The sequence below is a fragment of the Piliocolobus tephrosceles genome, chromosome 10, assembly GCF_002776525.5.
Source record: "Piliocolobus tephrosceles isolate RC106 chromosome 10, ASM277652v3, whole genome shotgun sequence".
Taxonomy (NCBI): domain Eukaryota; kingdom Metazoa; phylum Chordata; class Mammalia; order Primates; family Cercopithecidae; genus Piliocolobus; species Piliocolobus tephrosceles.
In genome coordinates, this window is record NC_045443.1 from 96,306,498 (window position 1) to 96,327,043 (window position 20,546).

The 20,546-nt window shown below is 40.2% G+C and overlaps 1 protein-coding gene across 9 annotated transcripts in view; it reads right to left on the minus strand.

The window, feature by feature from the left end:
* The window catches only part of ANKS1B (ankyrin repeat and sterile alpha motif domain containing 1B), a 1,351,669-nt gene that overhangs the window by 83,648 nt on the left and 1,247,475 nt on the right, over positions 1–20,546 (minus strand). For 8 of the 9 annotated variants that reach the window (XM_023182451.3, XM_023182286.2, XM_023232645.2 and 5 more), the window contains 2 exons: positions 16,177–16,284; positions 13,321–13,500 (listed from right to left, as the gene is read on the minus strand). In XM_023182451.3, coding sequence (XP_023038219.1) covers positions 13,321–13,500; positions 16,177–16,284 — 288 coding nt within the window. The remainder of the gene's footprint in view (positions 1–13,320; positions 13,501–16,176; positions 16,285–20,546) is intronic. The other variant, XM_023182541.1, reaches the window with a different exon arrangement.

Genomic DNA, 20,546 nt, shown 5'->3' on the forward strand with positions numbered 1-20,546 from the left:
CCTCTTGCTCTCTGGGTTCTTGACACCAAAGCACATTCTTGCCTCATAGCCTCTGCATTTGTTTCTCTTTCTGCCTGACATGTTCTCCCTCCGGCTACTGTAGGCCTAGCTAGCTCCCTCACTTCCTTCAAGTTCTATTCTAATGTCACTTTTTCAGAGAAGCCTCCCCTAGGCACCCTAGCATATTACATCCAAATTAAGTCTGTGCTTTTCACTCTGTAAGATAATTATTCTTTCAAGCAGAAATTATTTATTTATTTATTTGTTCATTTTTGAGACAGGGTCTCACTGTCACCCATGGAGTGCAATGGCACGATCTTGACTCACTGCAACCTCCACCTGCTAGGTTCAAATGATTCTTGTGCCTCAGCCTCCCAAGTAGCTGGGATTACAGGTGTGCACCACCACATCTGGCTAATTTTTGTATTTTCAGTAGAGATGGGGTTTCACCATGTTGGCCAGGTCTCAGACTCCTGGCCTCATGGGATCCTCTCGCCTCGGCCTCCCAAAATACTGGGTTTACAGGTGTGAGCCACCACACTTGGCCTCAAGCAGAAATTTAAAATGTAAAAAATGTTTGGCGCATAAGAACCTTTCTCCATCACCCTGACATTCAGCAAAAGTAGTTACTGGTCACCTACTGTGTGCAAGGCCTAGGTCACAAAGTGAGTATGGATCAGTCTTGCTTTTAATCAACATTGGTGGAATGAAAATTGCTTTTTCCACGGACAGAACCAGTAGTAAACTGGGACTGACAGCTGATGGTAGGTCTCAGAACAGAGCAAGTAGATGACAGCTCCATCAACTCAATAACCCCTATTAAGCTCTGGAAACCTTCTGGGAGTCTGCTGATATTATATAGCTAGTCTAATAAAGAAACTTATGAATAGAGCCCTCCAGTCAGATTCTACCAGAGATGAAATTTTCTGCTGTGTTCTAGCCCTGAAAAAAAAGAAAAAAAGACTTTTTCTCTGTTTCTCCCTTATGTTTGTCATAATACTTTCAACACTTCAGGGTATTCAGAAATTGACCAGAAAGAAACCAACAAGAAATATGAAAGTTTCAGAGTGAAAGCTAAAGGAATAATGAAGTGCATTCCTTCTTCTGGATGATAGTGCTTCTAAAAGAAAATGAAAACAAACTTGAAGAGCAAACAAAACAGCTTCAAAGGCAGAAGGAAAAAGGGCGTCCCAACAAAGGAAGCCTTGGCCAATAGCCAGCAAACTTAGTGGCTCCTTGAGCAGAGTCTGGCATGAAATGAGACCTGTCAAAGGATGCAGTCAAACAAATGCAGTGCAGTTAAGGGGTAATGCACCAAACACCTCATATGCATATTTTCTTTCAGCAGTGACAGCCCCACAGTTGCTTCTTCCATGGGCATTAACTGAACCCTGCCTAGAAAATCAGAAAATTAGAGCCTTTTGTTTCTCATGAGTTACCCAGAGGCCGTAGGCCAGCATCTGATTACCTCTTCCTTCCCACCTTTGGAGACAGAGGAACACTCCTCCTTCTCACCTCTTGAGTGAGTTTTGAGATACATACTCAGTCCTGTAACAACTGCATGTGATTTAGATTCTTCTCTGCAACCACACTGTCAGCTTCTCAAGTTCCCTGTCTGTGTCTATTTATTTCTAGTTCTAAAGTGTGAAAGTTATGCATGCACCCCACTGACCCTTTTTATAAAGGGTCTCAGCTGAACTATTTCATTTGCAGGAAACGCTGGAGTCAAGAAAATGCTGCTTCCTGCCATTTCTCCATCTTTCTGAAAGGCAGTCCTTCCAAAACTTCATGATTGTGACCTTCCCCTGTGCCTATGGGGAAGATTTTTGGACAGATCAGTTATCACCTGCTGGGAAGGAAAAGCCAGTCCAACAGTTGTTTCTCTAACAACATCTGCATGTGTGACCCATGATTGCTGGAGTCAGCATTAATCAACCTACCAAGAGTGGGAGGAAGTAAACAACACATTTGGTTCCATCTAAGTCCACTGGCATGATATAAATTCTAACACCGTCTTCCCAAGTTTAACTTTCCCTCCCTTCCGTCTCCCATTCCTCTCCAGTCTCCCTCGCTCCCTCCTTCCTTCCTCCCTTCCTCTCTTCCTCCCTCCCTCTTTCCCTTCCTTCATTAACTCTAATTCTGGGACTGATATCACATAAAAGAAATCCTCAGCTACTAAAGTAGGAGAGTAGGAGAGAACTATAGGCTTATGATATTCCTGTTATTCATTTGTAGAGACAATATATAGCCTGTATTCCCTAATATGACAGTTGTAGCCCTAAATGGCATTACACAATTGTTTATGAAATCTCCTTACAAGAAAAAAATAGAGCAGGGAAAAAAAATGAGCACTGCCTGTACAATCCAGCTCTCATTGTGCAGCTCCCCAGGTTCTAGGGATGTTGCAAGGAATTTAAGTCAATTGGGATCATGCTGTTTATAGCAATATGGGCTGTTTTACTTGTTATCCCTCAAAGTCTGGATGCTCTCAAATATTTTTCAGGACCACTAAAAAGCAGAACATTAATAACTAATTCAGAAAAGCAGTGATCAACTTTTTATCATAACATGAATGGCTGAAAAAAACTACATTTTGCAAAGTAATGTTGTTCTTTGTAACATCTCTTTATAATATACATTATATCCCTTTCTTGCAAACAGAGGTTGTCATTTCCTTTACTTAAATTCATTTATTAACTGGAGGCCAAATGTTTGTTTCCTGCTTCTGATAGAAAAGATGTATTGGGCAGAGTCATTTATTCAATGACGTTTATTGAGACCCCAGCATTTCTTCATTTTATCCTTGTGAAAAATATGAAAAAACAAGGTGCAGCTGAACAGTCCTCTTGAACGATGCCAAGCTAAGAGGTCTCTAGTAGAAAGTGACATTTTTTTTTTTTTCAGTTCTACTTTATTCAACACTTCACTCAATACATTGATGGATGACTTCAAAGGTTTGTTGTTTTGAGGTAAGCTTCTTAAAATGAGCACATTACATAGTTGAAAAGGATCACTGATATACTGAGTGGCAACTAAGTCTTTAGAAAGGTCTTGATAGACTAGGATTATTGAATGAGTAACTTGATAAAACTGCTTTATCTGGAAAAGGATAATGCAAATCCAGTGCTGCTGAGAAAGGAGGTGTAGTTCATGGCTATTGATAAAGGCTGGGAAATTTTCATGAAGAAAAGCTCAGTAAGAATGAATGATATGTCAATGTTGATCTGCCCAGAGCTGGGGAACCAGGATGCTATACGGCCCACATCCCCCTTATCACATGGGATTGGCAAAGAGCTGGAGACATTTAACATAGTGAGGGGAAGATATCAAATTGTCTTCAGTCTTAAAAAACTCTTCCCAGCAAAAGGGAGCAGATGTATTCTTAGTTGTTTCAGAAGATATCATGAACTATGTAGGAGTTATAGGGAGGCTTATTTCAATTCAATTCAATATAAGGCAAAAGTTATATCAACCAGACCTTTTCCAATCATGGGGCTGCCTCACAAAGAGCAGGCCAGCTTTCCAGTGACAAGTTTAGGCAGAAACTTGTGGCTGTCTGTAAGGATGTATTAGAATGGGTGCCTGCATCAATTAAGAGACTACATATATTTTCTGGCCCCTTCTCATCCTAGAAGTCTCTGCTTTTCTTTAACAGTACAGTTGGTTATCTGTATTCTCAGTTCTGCATTCTTCTGACTACACAGAAGAATCTTCTAGCTATTAATGCATATAGAGAAAAGCAAGTTATCACAAATTTTGTGATCCTGTATTCAAACCTCATTAAAATAGAGGCTTATACAGCAAGGAGGTCACATCATTTCACAATGGTTTACATGAAACAATTGTTTACTATCTCTGATTTGTAAAGAACAAAAAATTGGATGTCAGGAGCAAAGGATTTTCTTCAAATACAATGTTTATCCATGCTACTTTAGAGGTTTAATTCTCTACTGAAGTTGTATTTACATAAGGTATTAGATATTCTTAATAGGATTTTTCAAGGAACTCAAAACATTGCATTGGAGCCTTTGGGGCTATGGAATTTCTAGAATGTGTCATGTCTGCTAGTTCCCAGTTTGCAGAGACAATATGGGGTGTTCATTAACACTGTGGTTCACGTGATGGCTGTGAAGCTAGGCTGCTTGCATTGGAATCCTGGTTCTATACCTTGCAATTTTTGTGGCTGTGGGCAAGCCACATAAATGCTCCATGCCTCAATTTCCTCCTTATAAAGTTGTACTAATCAGTGCTGGCTCTGACGATGATGACGATGAACCACCAGGTCTAAGCTAGACAGATGATCCTCTATTGTTCCAGGCAGTATATTTCTCTAAAAACTGGAGACCGTCCCAATTTGTGTCCAATCTGATATGTTGTAGAGCCCTGTAGTTTTATGATGCCTATAGCCTTATGTAAAGTAATCTGGTCAACAGAATTTACAGAGTGTTTATTTTAGAGGAATTAAAAAATGACTGCAGAAGAGTCAGGCATTGCCCCCACATAGCCAACATACACTTTACCAAAAAAGCAGCAAACATTTAAAAATGAAATATAATGAAATATTTTGAAATACACTAACTGATAAACATCCTTTAATTTTTAAAAGTATTTAAGTATGGATATCATTCATAATTCCTTTTCCAAAGAGCACCAGTGTTAACTAGGTTATAACATGAGTAGGAGCTTCTTGGACAGTGTTTGCATTCATAAAAACCATGATTTCCAAGTCAGTGAAGAGGTATTAGTTTGGGCTTACAAGCTGGAAAACAGAAACAGTTTTGTAAGATGTAGCTAAATATGAGATTTACTTTAAAATGCATTTACTCCCAGATGCAGTTGAGAAAGCATAATGTAGAAGAAAAAGAAGTTATCTCAAAATAACAACAATAATTTCGAAAACAACCCAAACGTATAGTTTCAGAGTGTGTAAAATACTTCGAAAAAATACCATTTTATTTGTGCCTCACAACAGTGATGTGAGGTGGGCATTAACCTCACTCTAGGAAGAGAAAACTAAGGCTCTGTGTAGCTAAGAGGCTTGTCCACGGTTACAGAGGTAATAGATATCAGAGATGGGATTTTTCACTCTGGTCTCAGTTCTTCAAATCTGGCATTCTAACAAAGCTCATCAAATTAAGTATGAACAAATGAAATCAATACTCATCTGATATAGCAATTTTCCATCAGACAGTCTCAGAATTCCAAAGTCAGAGTGGATTTATTCAGCTGCCCATTATTGCTATTTCTGCCGGCTTAGAAACCAGCCCCTCTTCTAGTAGCAACGGCCTGGCTGTTCATGGGAGGAGGTGCCTCCTTACTCCTCAGTCCACAGGGTTCAGATGGAGCTAAAACCACCCCTGGTGTGGGACCTCTGTCTTGCTAATCAATCTCTCTCTCTCTCTCTCTCTCTCTCTCTCTCACACACACACACACACACACACACAGCCACACACACACACACACACACACACAGCCACACACACACACACACACACACACACCCCTTTGTAATTAGCTCAGGGAAGGACACTTGATCCAAATGAGGCTCACTTGAAGTGATGGAATGCAATACTGAGACTTTTTCTTTTTTGAGACAGTCTCGCTCTGTTTCTCAGGCTGGAGTGCAGTGGTGTGATCTTGCTCACCGTGAAGTCTGCCTCCTGGGTTCAAGCAGTTCTCATGCCTCAGCCTCCCGAGTAGCTGGGATTACAGGCACCCGTCACCATGCCCAGCTAATCTTTGTAGTTTTAGTAGATATGGGGTTTTGCCATGTTGCCCAGCCTGGTCTTGAACTCCTGGCCTCAAGTGATCCACCGGCCTCAGCCTCCCAAATTGCTAAGATTACAGGCATGAGCCACCATGCCTGGCCTGGGACTCTTTTTTTTTTTTTTTTCTTTTTGACACTGTTGGAAAGATAGGTTCTCTTTCTTGTAACTTCAAGTTAAAGAGCAATTTGGCTTGAAACTCTCTACATGTAGAGGAAGGCTGTTTGGGAAAAGAGCCAACACAGAGAACAGCGGAGCCAAGAGATGGAGAGCCAGAGAGCAATGCAGCAAAACAGCACCTGGATCCAGGACTCCTGCCCTTTTCTGCTTAAGCCATCTTGAGTTGCATTTTTTGTTACTTACATGCATCTGGAGAAGTCCTTGCTGATAAATTACTTTAGGCCTATAGATACAGAATTAACTGAGATGCGGCCGCACAAACAGCCCTATTTCCACTAGATGTCAAAAAACCTTCTTTTACTTTTTTTACCACTGGAAAAAGAAAGGGAAGAAGGAGAAGGGGAATAAGAATCAGAGAATTCTCCTACCCTTGAAAATTTAGCAAGGGCAGATTATAACAGCAAAAACTGACGTGTGGACCCAAGAACTGGACTGCATGTAATAAGAAACATTCTGAAAATTTAACAAGTGGAAAAATAACCTGCTGGGCCTCTTTGTGAACAAGCTGCTCAATGTCGACAAGCCTGAGGCACTACTAAGTATCACAAGGTCAATCCCACTGAAATAGGGTTTCTATGTACTGTCAGACTTTTTGTTTAGTTTTTTTGAAAATAGAATATTTTCTATTGATATCTTCTTTTTCTTTTTTTAAAAATCCATGGTCTGGTTTTGATTGGAAACAGTACCCTTGGTTAAGCACCAGCACATGGAGACAAGGTGGAGACACTGGAGCTTCTCTAGCAAAATGACTGGAGGCGTTTAGGGCTGACAGGGGTCTATGAGAATCAACTCTGGCTAATTTGCCTTCTTGATGAACTTGACAGGGAAGAAAATAATCTAGACCTGTAAGATGAGTATCAAAGCCAGAAAAAGAATCCATCTGAGTGATTCTCCCACTTCTTCCAATTATTTTTTTTAACACTGAAGTACACTATACACAAGACACCAATCATACTGACATTAGTGTGGCCTAAAAGACACTAATCATACTGGAATTTCTAATCCCAAAGTTGTCTCAGACAGAGCAGGGTGTATTTGCTAAAAGAAAATTAACTGACCATATTAAAAAAAAAAGGTGTACAATACATCAGGTTTAAATTCCAAGTATGGAAGCACTGTTTTCCACTTTTGTGTTGGTCATAGCTGGCTAGTGGTCTAGAGTTCTTGACTTGAAACAGGGCACAGATATCATCAACATTCCAGATGATCTCTGAAGCTGGGGTGTCAGCTTGTCAACTTGACGAGCTGCCAAGTTGGCAGCTCCTGAAGGAAGAGCTTACTGAGTGCATTCTTGACCTTCTTTTTTGGTTATGTATGATCTGTCTGTGCTTAAGTATTAAGAGTTGCTCTTTAGACCTTCATGGAAGGAATGTTGAAATCACGGACAAGCTGAGCCTTTCTGAGTAGTGGCTATGTGATGAAAATCTAAATTAAATACTAGGCATTAACTTATGGACATTAAACACAAAATCTGATGTGACGCAGTAATAACTTGTTTAGTTTGGGGAAAAAAAACCACTTTCTTTTCTTTTCTTTGAGACAGAGTCTCCCTCTGTTGCCCAGGCTGGAGTACAGTGGCACCATCTCAGCTCACTGCAACCTCTGCCTCCAGGGTTCAAGTGATTCTCCTGTCTCGGCTCTCCTGTCTCAGCTGGGACTACAGGCATCCACTATCATGCCTGGCTAACTTTTTTTTTTCTTTAATTGCTTTTTGAGTTTCTGGCACTGTGACTAGCCCAAGAATAATGTCTACAGTCTGTCTGTCTGCTCTATACTGTGACTGAAAGTGAACATCATTTCAAAAGTACTCTTAGGAGTACAGCTGTATTAATGACTTAACTATGCAGAGCTTCCAGCTAACTTTTGAATTTTTAGTAGAGATGGGGTTTCGCCATGTTGACCAGGCTGGTTTCAAACTCCTGGCCTCAAGTGATCCGCCCGCCTTGGCCTCCCAAAGTGCTGGGATTACAGGCATGAGCCACCGTACCCAGCCAAAAAAGCCACTTTCTAAAATGCTGTTCCTTTCAACATAGTTGTGCTATTTTCTGAAAACTGATTCCATAAATTCCAATAAAGCCAGAGCAGTCGGTAGAATTTCTAGGAACAATAGGCCTATTCTCTCAGGAAAAGTATATAAAGGAGAAGTTACTGTCCTACCTCTTTCCCAGACATGGCAAAGTGTTTGCCTCATGGCTTTCTGGGATATCCATGCTTTTAAAGCTAACAGTGCTGTGCACAATATATTTCAATAAAGTTCCAAATTTCATTTAAAGAAAAAAAAAGCCCTCTGACTTGATACTTTATCTAATAGTGTTACAATAACAACGTGTTATTACCATATGATATTTTTTCTTACAATTTTGTAACCTGAATTGGTAGAGAAAGATGGCATCCATCCTCTGCTTTCCTGGCTTTGAGATCATTCTACCCGGATCCCTCTGCATCGTGATACATGCTCCTAGGCAGATGATGTGTTTACACAATTAAAATAATAAAAGAAAAATGCAAATTCCATTCTCAATCTACATGCTAAATATGGGTAACACTGGAACAAAAGATGGTCTTTATAGAATGCTACAATCACCGGAGCACTTGCCCTTCAACTCTTTTTCATCAATTGGCCTACAATGAGTAGAGACCTTTGAATTAGGGACTGACAGGTGATGTGTCTGAACCGGTAGTCATATCTGTCTATATAGTGCTTTACAGTTTAGTATATGCTTTCATATAAATTATCTGATACATACAGCCTGAGAAGCAGACATCATCCACATTTTAAAGACAAAAAAATTGAAATTCAGAGTCACCACACAACTTGGTCCAGGTCACACAGCCAGAAAGAAACCAAATCAGAATTCCAACTGAAGAAGCCACGAAGGAAACAGCATCGACTATTTGAAGAAACACCACAAGCAAGAACTTGTTTGTAGACAGAGTTAACCCCACACCTACCTATAAAGCTTTTCACAAACATGGGAGACAGGCAGCGTTCTGACACACTGTGCAGGGTCTCTGCTGAAGGATCAACAAATAACCAGTGTAGTTTTGCATTTAAAGATTTCATGGTGTTAACCATGAGCTGATTCAATCAGTTTCCATTAAACTACTGTGATTTTATCTTCTGCTTGCTGTGCCTACACAAATGGAATCTATTACAGCACATGGGAAATAAGAATTTGCTGAACTGTTTTAAAAATATTTTATATCATTTTAATACAGAGGAAGGCACAGGGCATTAGGGACTACAGAGGAACAAGGATAGGGTTAGGCAGGCCAGTGCTTGAGTCCCAGCTCTGCCATTTACCAGCTGTGAGGCCAAGCACTCACCCTGCTTGGCACATGTACACATAGGCTCTTGTGAGGATTAAATAAGATACTGCATGTGCAATCCCAGGCATGAACCTGGTCACAGCAGTGCTTCCGTATGGCTCAGCTTCTACTTCCTTTCCTTTAATAATATCAAAACAACAAACATTGGAAGAACGAAAATGTAATATACAAAATGCTTTCAAATAGAGAAGTAATTGATCTAGTTGTACTTATTAATACTATTTAGATGGAGAAATATTAAGCTTGCAACTGAATTAATTTTCTAATAATTTAGGCAAAGTTTTTAGCGCCCCAGGTAATACTGTTTTTTTGTAATCTTAGACAAGAGCATTCAGAACAGAAAGACTTTAAATTATACACTATTCTCACTAATATTTAAGCTAAAGTTTATGCAAATATATGCATTTATTTTGCTGTTGAGAAGCCTTTGTTTTGTGAAAATACAAGTACTATTTCATTTTCTCATATGTATTTCTGTAAATGGAAGCCTTCTATAAATGGCTTAACTTGCAGCATTTGGAAACTTTTTTTTTTGCCTGAGTTTGGAGAATGTGGACTTAACCTTATTCATTCCATCACTCTCTTATTGTTCATTTTAAGCGTACTTAGACTTCTAAATATCATTCAAGAAAACTTCTGAAGATTGCTATTAGGTCTTAAATACTGAAAATATTTTCCTCCTTTGGATATATTTTCCATTTACTATCTCATTTCCATATAACTCAGAATTAAAAGCTGATCTGCCATGTGCTGTATGCACATTAATAGTGTGTTGGACACCTTGTTTGTGCTAAAACGAGATAACAGATGTCAAAGTACTTTGAGAATTTAAAATTACTATGCACATTAAGGTATAATTATACAAATGTGAATGCAACATTTATTTATTAGGGGTATGGAAATGGAGGAGTGTTTCAGAACTTTTGGGCTAATGAGTCCAGTTTAGAATTACAGACTGGAGAAGCTATGTCTTCAACATGATAGGAAACCCATCATTCAGACGTATTTCTATCATTACATTCAGTTCATGCTGAACTCAATTTTGTTTCTTGCATATTCATTTAAAATAATTTGATGCCAGAGTATTGCTTATATAAGAATAATAGCAAACAATACTCACAATATTTGCAAAACCTCTGTATTCCAAGACAGGTATTTTAAATATTGTTTCAAGTTGAAAACAATCAATTAAACACCATTCTAGTGTTTTGTTTTAAATATCTGCCAACAAATTTGACAGGTAAAATGGACATTAAATTTATCTCAATTTAACTTTAAGCATTGGTTTTCCAAGTTAAGCAAAGCACTTCCAAACATGTGGTAAGCAGACCTCAAGAAGGCAAAACTCCTTTTTTAAAATTTTGAATTACTGCAGCCACCAAGAACTTAAGGTTTCTGGCCTAGGGCTAGAATTCCAAATCACTCTAGTGGTAGCTCAGTTAAACTTGAAGTAGAGGGGTTTCTAAGAACATAAATCTGTCCTGGTGATTTTCTCTCAACTGCATTCTTCTTTCTTTTAGTAGGTAAAAAAAGAAAGCCTGAAGGTGGACTTTTCCATTTTACTGGGAAACGGACGGGTTAGGCAAGCATTAACCAAGCTACAGTAAAGCTTCTTGGGAGAAACCCCTTGGGAAAGAACTGTAGGAATGGAGCTCCAGGTTGGAAGGAGGTATAACTGGCTGCTTGCTTGCAAGAATTTTAATTGCTAATTTAAGTCTTTAGGAAGACCCAACTTGATTGCCTAAACACAAAACTTTAGGGGAAAAAGTATGGTCTAGAGAGATATGACAGGTTTTTAAAAAAGTAAATAAATTTCAAAAAGTATTACAGCAAATGACCAAAAATAAGATAGAATAATATTAAAAAAAAATCAGATGAGTGGTTGACTGGTGGAAAAGTCACATAAATTGAATTGGTCAATAACAAAATGACAGAGTATTTCATATTTCGACAGGTTAAAGAACTATTTTTTAAGAGGTATGCATTCATTGCTCCATGGGTTTTGGCCTTGCCAGACTAGTGATCATGCTCAAAACTGCAATTAACATCACCCAAAGAGTTGCAGTCCCAGAATCCCTTTTTCTTATTGATCAGATTCATGTGGTGTCATCTCCCATTTTCTCTGCAGCAGAAGTGCTGTATTGAACAGCAGGCTTTTAGAAAGCTTCTAATAAGCTCCCGGTTGCTGATGGAGCCTGTGTCTCTAGCAGTCACTCGATTATCGTTAGTACTCCACGTGAGGGGAATGCATGCGTGCACAGGTGCTCTCGCTCACCACGTCCCATCAGCCTGCTTATCTCACTCTGCTTTCTGCTTTTGGGCTTTTCTCACCTGGCCAGATAAAAGCCCATTCCATTTTCCCAAGGCTAAGACATTTCTCGTAAGGGATGCATTTCTGATTGGAGTGACTTGTTAAAAGATTTGTGCTATTTGATACTACTGCCCCTGCTTGCGAACCTCAGGCAGCATGTAAGGGTGCAGTCTTGCTAGGTCACCTCTGAGTGTTTATACATAGGTGGAAGGGTAAGTCCTCTTAAAAAAAACTCCTGCAGTATATGGAGAATTTTCATAAATTATGCAAGCAGCTGAGAGAGTTATACTGAGTTGACACAGTCAATAAGAGCTAATGCTCATTAAAGAACTATCCTCCCTTACCCAGGGAAGAAATGGGCTCAGAAAAGACCCAGTTCATATTAATACATAAAGACCACATGGCTCAAAGTTAAAACAAACCACATCTCTGAAATGTTGTCATTAAGGAAATTTAACCACATACGTGATTCGAAAATATAATAAGTAACAGGAATTAAATGAAAAGTTTGGGGGGGAAAAAGCTTTCAGAGGCCCTATTTAAAAGAGCATCAGTGAAAACAGTAATAAAAATTAAAAGACAATACCTAGCAACAGAGAAAGAGAAAATTATTCTTATCTTGTTTCTCCTGTATTTTCCATCCCCTTTCAATAAAAGATTCTCCATAATCCCAGCATTGCCATTTCCTGCACAAATAACCCAGAGGACATTTCAAAATTAAAGTAGCTGAAAGAAGACACAGTATCCCAGGCCTTCTCTCCCCAAGGCAACTGCAGGCAGAATAGCCATGGTTTCCAGAACATTCTCTTCACATTTGTCTCTCGTGAGCTGCAGCATACAATGTTTACCAGTGGCTTTAAAAATAAAATCTCACTAAACAGTTGAGAAAAATATTTAACAACCAAGGCAAAGCAATTACAGTCAAATTTTCACCTCAAGATTCCCACCTTAGGTGTGGGAGGCAGAGAGAAGACTCCTGCACATCAGTCTGAACCTAGAATGAGGATGAAAAGAGTTGATTCTGCCGATAGTTGACAACAAATCCATATTTTTGCATCTCAGGGCAAAATGCGGAGCTACCCGCCCACCTGAATGTGCATTAAGAACAGCGCCACTGTTCGGTTAAGGCTGACTCAAGTTTCTAAGCAGCAATCCGAGGACAGGCTAGACATGAACATCCATACCAAAAACATGGAAAGGTCCGAATGTGACAGATCTCCCTTTTCAATTATTTGTGCCAGAGAGCATCACCATTTTCAACTATTCAAGGTGACAATATGAGACAAAGCAACTAGTCCCAGTAGAGCATTTCTGTATGAATGTATAGCTTTGGGAGGAAATTAACCACATCACACAGGGTTAATCCTTCCCCCCAAACTTCTGCCCTGTTATCCAACCAATTTACATTTTGTATTCTAAACTTTTATTACTCATTTTCATTATGATTTCACTTTGACACAATATTATTCCCTGGGCAAGACTTTCTGGTGCAATGAGATCAGACATAATTTCTTCAGCAGGAATGCCTAACAAGGACATGTGTACACATTCCATTCCCAGACATTTCTGTCTCGGTCAAGTTCAGATGAGCAAGGAATGAAAGGCGGGGCATAAAATGGTATAAATTCTACCTAGGCACGGACAATAAGCATCCATAGGAAGCTACTGTTCCATATTAAAAGGCATTACCTGATATGGTTGAAAAAGACATCACAAAGGCTTATAACACCTTACCTGAGCCATCTGCCTCTCCAGTTTTGATCGGGGAATATCATCAAAGTAGTTTTCATTTCTTCTCCTCCTTGCATCGCCCTGCATGATAATGTGAGGAACGTCTAGGGAGCCACCAGTGGTGTAAGTGCTTTGGCTAAGTGATGGAGACAACTGAGGAGGAGTGTGATTACCACTGGGTTCCTGAATGGAAATACATCATGAAATAAATACCATGTTCCGTGGCTAACCTTTGGTTTCAAAATTGTGAAATACTGACAAGACAAACTGTGGGGGTGGGGAGTCGCTTTTGAAGCAACAGTCAAGGAATGAATGACATTCCACCATTTTATTAATGGCACAATCTAGTCAATATGTTTTTCCCCTAAGTATTTCAGGTCAAAGGTCTGAAATATCAAGAGTCAGGTTCTGTTTTCCTAAAGCAGCACCATGGATGGTCTCAGGAGGGAGGCACACCTATGTCGGGCACCTCTGACACTACTGCTTGTGTTTACAGGAAAGGAACTGGGCCCTCGCGTGGGCAGAGCGTCCTCACCATGGTAGATGCCATGATGAGAAAGGTAAAATGGGACCCAATGGGTCTTGATCCTTCATCAAAGAATGGTCTGACAACAGGGTTGGGAAAAGGACACAGTATGGCAACACAGCATGTCACACGCACAGACTGCAGAGCAGTGCATGCTACGACAGAGGATGCTTTTCCAAGGCAAAGACAACTCCATCCGAGGGAAACAGGTCAGGAGGAAGATAGGGGGCATAGACAGCTCAGCTCTACTGTTTGCAAGTAAAATAGGATTGGGATCATGGTGTTTCTTCAGATCCCTTCTCCTCCAGATATTCTGGACCTTCTGTGATAGATTTAGGTCCTACACTTTTTCTCGGAAATCTCTGTCTTTGATCTTTTTTTGTTCCCCTAAATCTCTTCCAGAGAGCCAGAATGAGAGGTTCAGAAGGGGAAGGAAAAAGAGCAGGGTAAGTAGCAGGAAATTACTTCTCTAAAGAGTTATTTTAGGATGACTACACGGATGGTGCTTATATCTTTCTCTCCTTCCATGTAGCAAAATGAAGGCAAAACAAAAATCACTTTTTTTTTTCTAATTTATTTGACGCTCCTCTTTCTAATGGGTGAAATTTCTATTTGTACTTTTATGACTCCCAAAACTCTCAAGTAGCCTCCAAATATCCCAGTGTACCCTAATGCCCCCAGTAATTAATTCAACTAGTATTCATGTAGTCCCTACCCATCCCATTCCAGTCTCTCTCAGGAGGCTAAGCTCATCCTCCTGGAGCCAATTCTCTCGTATCCCCTGAAATCCTTGCACATTTTCTTCTCCTCCAAAGCTGAATCAGACTCCAAATCCTAACAGCTCCTCTCCTGCCCCACCCTCTGTTATCCTGACAGTGGCTATGTTGTTTGCTGAAGTGTGTTGATAAGAGGCAGGCCACTGCATTTCATCATGACAGTTACGTCTGGGTGCCATGCTTGTATTCATCCCTTCAGAAAGGAAATCAGAAACAAGCAAGTGCAGGACAAAGTAAAGAGAGCAGAGCGGGCACCCCACAGCTTTCAGGGAGATCTCAGCTTTTTGACGAATTTTAGAAAAGTTCTTATAGGACGCATGAACACTAGTGACTGCCAGCCACTTCTTGCCACTGCCATTTTGCCTGGAGATCATCTCTCTCACTTTCTCTCTGCCCTTTCGTCCCTCCCTTCCTTCACTTCCCCTTTATTTCTCTCTCCCTTCTACAGGTTCTCTCTAGCTCTCTAGTTTCCTACCTCATAATTCCTTTTTTTTTTTTTTTTCCAGATGGGAGTTTCGCTCTGTCGCCCAGGCTGGAGTGCAGTGGCATGATCTTGGCTCACTGCAACCTCTGCCTTCTGGGTTCAGGCGATTCTCCTGCCTCAGCCTCCCAAGTACCTGGGATTACACGTGCGTGCCACCATGCCCGGTTAATTTTTTGTATTTTTAGTAGAGTCAGGTTTCACTGTGTTAGCTAGGATGGTCTCGATCTCCTGACCTCGTGATCTGCCTGCTTCGGCCTCCCAAAGTGCTGGGATTACAGGCATGAGCCACTACGCTGGGCTCCTACCTCATAGTTCTAAAGTGTAGTTGAAGAAAAGAAATAGCATTTATTAAGTAAAGTTTTAGATTCTCTATTCTGAATTTTTGAAGTGGGTAAAGTTGGACAAATTTTACTTCTTGAAAAACAGAAGACCCTAAGGTTAATTTTAAATTGCTCTTTACTTAACTGTGGTCCTTGATCGATTTTCTTTCTGTGGGTTTGAGGAGTCTGACAGAAAACTCATTTCCGCTCTCCTGGTGTAATGGGGTGTGGGATGGGAGGTGAGGGAGTGGTTCTTTAAAGATGGTGATTTGTCAGGCTGAATTTCATTATAGATGGATATCTAAATCTCAAAAATATATATTTAACTAATCTAGAAAAACAAATCTTGTTTTGATTGTGTCAAACACAATCAAAAGGGAGACTGCTTTTACACAGATACGGTAAGCTACAAAGAAAAGAGCCTGCACTTGCTGATCTACTGCTTCAGTTGTATAAAGTACACGTTTATAAAACCTATAAAACTGCACAAAATAATTCTTTTATTTCCTTACTCTGTTGCCCAGGCGGAGTGCAGTGGTGCAATCTCTGCTCACTGCAACACTCCGCCTTCCGGGTTCAAGCGATTTTCATGCCTCAGCCTCCAGAGCAGCTGGGAGTACAGACCGGCACAACCACACCTGGCCAAATTTTTTCTGTTTTTAGTAGAGGCAGGGTCTCACCATGTTGGCCAGGCTGGTCTCAAACAAGTAATTCTTAAGGGTAGAGAACCAAATGAATGTGCTTGGCACTTACCCTGAGGGTGATGGACCGAGGGGGCTTCTGTGGGGGATCGTCGTGCAGCCTGTCTCCCAGAGATGCCAAAATACGTTTCCTGTGGCCAATCAAATTGATTTTTAAAACCTGAAACAACATATATTTGGGTTAAATATTTCATTGGAGAACAAATAATTTTTCTATGTCCTAAAACATGTGGGGTGAAAAGAGATTTGTGCAGTTACCCCTGCACCATGAGATGTGGTGTGACATCAGTGTGACCGTTGAAGTCAAGAAAGATTGCAGTAGCATCTGGGAAGCCTGGAGTGGCGAAGTAGTAGGGGCAGAAAGAGAAGGGAGGACGGTTCTCCTTCTACTCATGCTGCCTGAGAGTCTCATTCCCAATGCAGCAGCCTCAAGACCTTGCCAGAATAGAAGCCAGCTCTTCTTATAAGCAGCTGAAAACTCACAGGATAAAATCTGAGTCCGGGCTTGGCTTCGGGATAATAGGGACAGGCTGCCCTCTGTCTCTTTCCCTCCATCCAGGATATGCAGTCACGCCAGCCTCCTCTAGGTATTGGAAGCTCCACATTACTTCTCACCTTGGGGCCTCTACCCCTGCTCAATCACCTGCCTGGAACGCTCCTTCTCCCCTCTGAGATTTTCAAATAACCAGGGAATTCTCATGGTTCTGGACACTGTTCTTGTGCTGTCTCCTCAGAAAGGTCTTCCCCCACCTCCTTATTGAGGGAGCCATGTCCTCAACCCCGACACACTCTCCATGATGATCCTCATTTTATCATGCTCTGAAAGCACTTTCTTTACAGGCTTAGTGTTTGTGTTTTGTTCCACCCTCTCCAGGTAAGCTCCCTGAGAGCAGGGCACTGGCATATGTTGATCACTATTATTTCCCCAAAGCATAAAAGGATGACTAAAAAAAAATAAGGGATTAATGAATATGAAAGAATGAATGGTAATAGAGAGCTGCAAAATTAGAGTCATCTTGCATAAGGATACGGTTAGAATGAAGGACTGTCTATTGGGGTAGACTCAGAGCCTCCCCAGGATGGTATTTTGAATCTGACCTTGCTGCAAAGGGCACACGGTAGAAGATCTCTCAAAGGGAACTGAGAATTGCAGCACCTCAATCCTCAGCCCCATTCCTGGTGCTTTACCAGGGGCACACCCCTTTCAATCTTCCCAACTTCTCTATCTGGAAGGAGTTCTCACTTGACAGATGAAGAAACTGTGGTTCGGAGTGGTTAAGTCACCTACCCAAAAGCCAGCATGTGGTGGCTCTGGGATTTGAATCAGATTTGCCTAATTTCAAAGCATGTTTTACTCCAAAGTATACATCACAAAATTTGGGCACTTCTCCAAATATTACCAACTTCTTAAAAATATATTGTATATTTAATCCATTCATAAAAATGTGTTTACCTCTTCCCTACCCATGTGTAGTCCCAAGATATAATAATCTTGTTGGGTAAGTAGTTTCCAAAGTCGTTACCGCATGTGTAAATTTTTTGCTTCTCTTTTCAAGTTTTAAGATACAAGGCGGGGAGAGCATTTCTTTGGCAGGCATCCCATGCTACCTTGAATTTTTTTAAAATTTCAACTTTTATTTTAGATGTAGGTGGTATATGTGCAGGTTTGTTACATGGGCACACTGAGTGATGCTAAGGTCTGGGGTATGAATGATCCCATCACCAGGTAATATGCATAATATCCAAGTAGGTAGTTTTTCAGCCCTTGTCCCCTTCCTCCCTCCCCTCCTTTGTCATCCCCAGTGTCCACTGTTGCCATTTTTATGCCTATGAATACTTAATGTTTAGCTCCCACTTATAAGTGCGAACATGCAATATTTGGTTTTCTGTTTCTGCGTTAATTAACTTAAGGGTAATGGCCTTCAGCTGCATCCATGCTGCTGCAAAGGACATGATTTAGTTTTTTTACGTCTCTGTAGTATTTCATCTACCTTGACTTTTTATTTGCCTATTTGTTGGTTAACTTATGGGCCTTTCGGCCTAAACTGATGTATATTTTAAACTCACACTATGCCCTATTCCTTTGACAGCCACCCTCTGACCCGTGCCTGTTGATGATGAGGAGGGTAAATGTTAGCCAAGGTGAACGTCCCCATGCACCACATCCCTATGATTTTATAAAACCTTCATCTCCCCTGGCTGATGAATCCTAATCTTTGTAAGTTTGTTTTCATAAAGCAGCTCCTCTTTTCCATAAATCATTTCAGTTGACATCCTCTGGACTTCTCCTACCCTATTACAGCTGCTTAAGGTTTGCTGAAAAAATGGCTCACAATATTGCAGGTACAAGTGAACCATGGCTTTACATTTATGCAGGATACTGTTTTCTGCTTTCAGTACCCCTTTAAAATGTCTTTCCTAAGCACATGTGATTTCTAGCTAGCCTTTTAGCTGCAGTAGGAATAACTAGGGACAGAAGTATACACTGACTATAAAATCCCTTAATTTTGTTATAGCTGGTAGTTCAAAGCTCTTTAATCTAGGAGGGATGATTTGAATTATTTTTCCTTAAATTCCTTATCTTACAGTTGTCCAGGCAGAAGCCCATCTGGCATCCTTCTGCCCACTCACACAGCCCTGTGTTAGCTTTCTGCATTTATATTAACCAGTTTGGCATTTCACTACCTGGAAGAGCTTAGTGGTTTTTGCAAATCTGGAAATTTCAGCATGTATTCCTTTCAGATGATTTATAAATATGCTAACTAAGTGTGGCCCTACTGCTGATTACTTGCAGGCAGCTTTGTTTATACAATCCATAGAAATGCCCTTACATTCTTGTATTGTTTCTTTTTTAAAGCATCGAGATCAAATAATTACTCCATCTCAGAAAAAATACGATAACCTTTCCAAAGGTATTTTGCAAGTCTAAACACAGTATATTTTCTAATTCTCTTTTATTCTCATTCTCAATTACTTTGCCAAAAGCTTCTATTGGATATAAATTCCTTCCACAAAATCTTTCTCCCAACAGATAGCTGGACCTCATGCTGATGGTACTACCTTGCCCCTTCCCTGAGTCCTGCTAAAAATGTCTTTATAATAAAGACATTCATTTCATTATTATTATTTACAAAACTGACATTAAATAACATATAACTGTGGTACAATCGAGCTGATGTAATCTCCACTATTGCTTTTGGTTTACTCTCCCACAACTTAATTTTGGGCAGGTTACCTGACTCCTCTGATCTCAGGTTTTCTCACATATAAAGTGAAGAAGTTAATGACAATTTCAAATGTTGTTGGGAAGATGAAGAGTAAATTGTGAGAATAATCAGCATAGTGCCTGATACATAGAAGTCGCAACTTTCACAGTGTGTTTATTCCAGTGAATGGGTTCTGAGGGTGCACAGGAATCCTGGCCCAGAAGAACAAGGACTTGGTCATTGCCATAAAGTCAATCATGTTAAAGAAATACACTGGAGCTTTGGATGAAGAGATGTGGCTAACTTTGGGAAAGCCCTCAATGAAGTAACTTATCCTAGTAGGAACGTGGCTGGTTTCTAGCTACTAGTCTGAGGCCAGACCCAATTTAAAAGAATATGCTCTTCTCTCATCCACATTGCTTAATCTTCAATAGGAGGTAAGCTGAGACACTCCTCTGCACTGAATCTTCATTGCTGTCTCCTCCATAGAGCTACCCAGATGAGGGTGGATTGATGAATGGATGGATGGATGGATACATAGATAGGAAACAAATTAACACAGGATAGTTAATACTATCAAGATCACCTAGATAACTCTCCTTTTTATTAGAAATGAGCTCCTATCACTGAAGATACTGATGGTAACTTCCATTTATTGAACATTTTCTATACTCTAGTTCTATGTTCTAGTTGTGTAGAAACTGTACCAAGTGGTTATACACGTATATAAATATCTCTTGTAATCCTTACAATAGCATACAATAAAACCATTCTGATTTTAGACATGCAAAATCTGAGATTATGAAATGCTAAGGAACTTCCCTAAGGTCACACCGCTAAGAGGCACATGGCTAGGATGTGCACCTGATTCTTAACCTGCCCTTCACCACTCTCCTTGCTCTTCTTCTTGCTGTTAACCTCCACACCTTTTGACCTTTAGTTACACTATTGGTTATGTCATCATGAGGCTTAAGACATTGCTTCTTACTTTGAGTTATCATGCTTAAAGCATTTACATAGGGCTTTGAGCATCTGAAAACATTAAAATAATTCACTTTTTAATAAGGCTTATAGCATTGTTAAAGCTACAGGCTACAAGGGCAGGTAACTCACAGTATTCCCTGTGAAATACATATATAGACCAAGGACAGGAAACCTTCATCATCCAAGATTCAATCTGAGCAGGCTCACTGTGGAGTGGTAGACAGGGTGACAG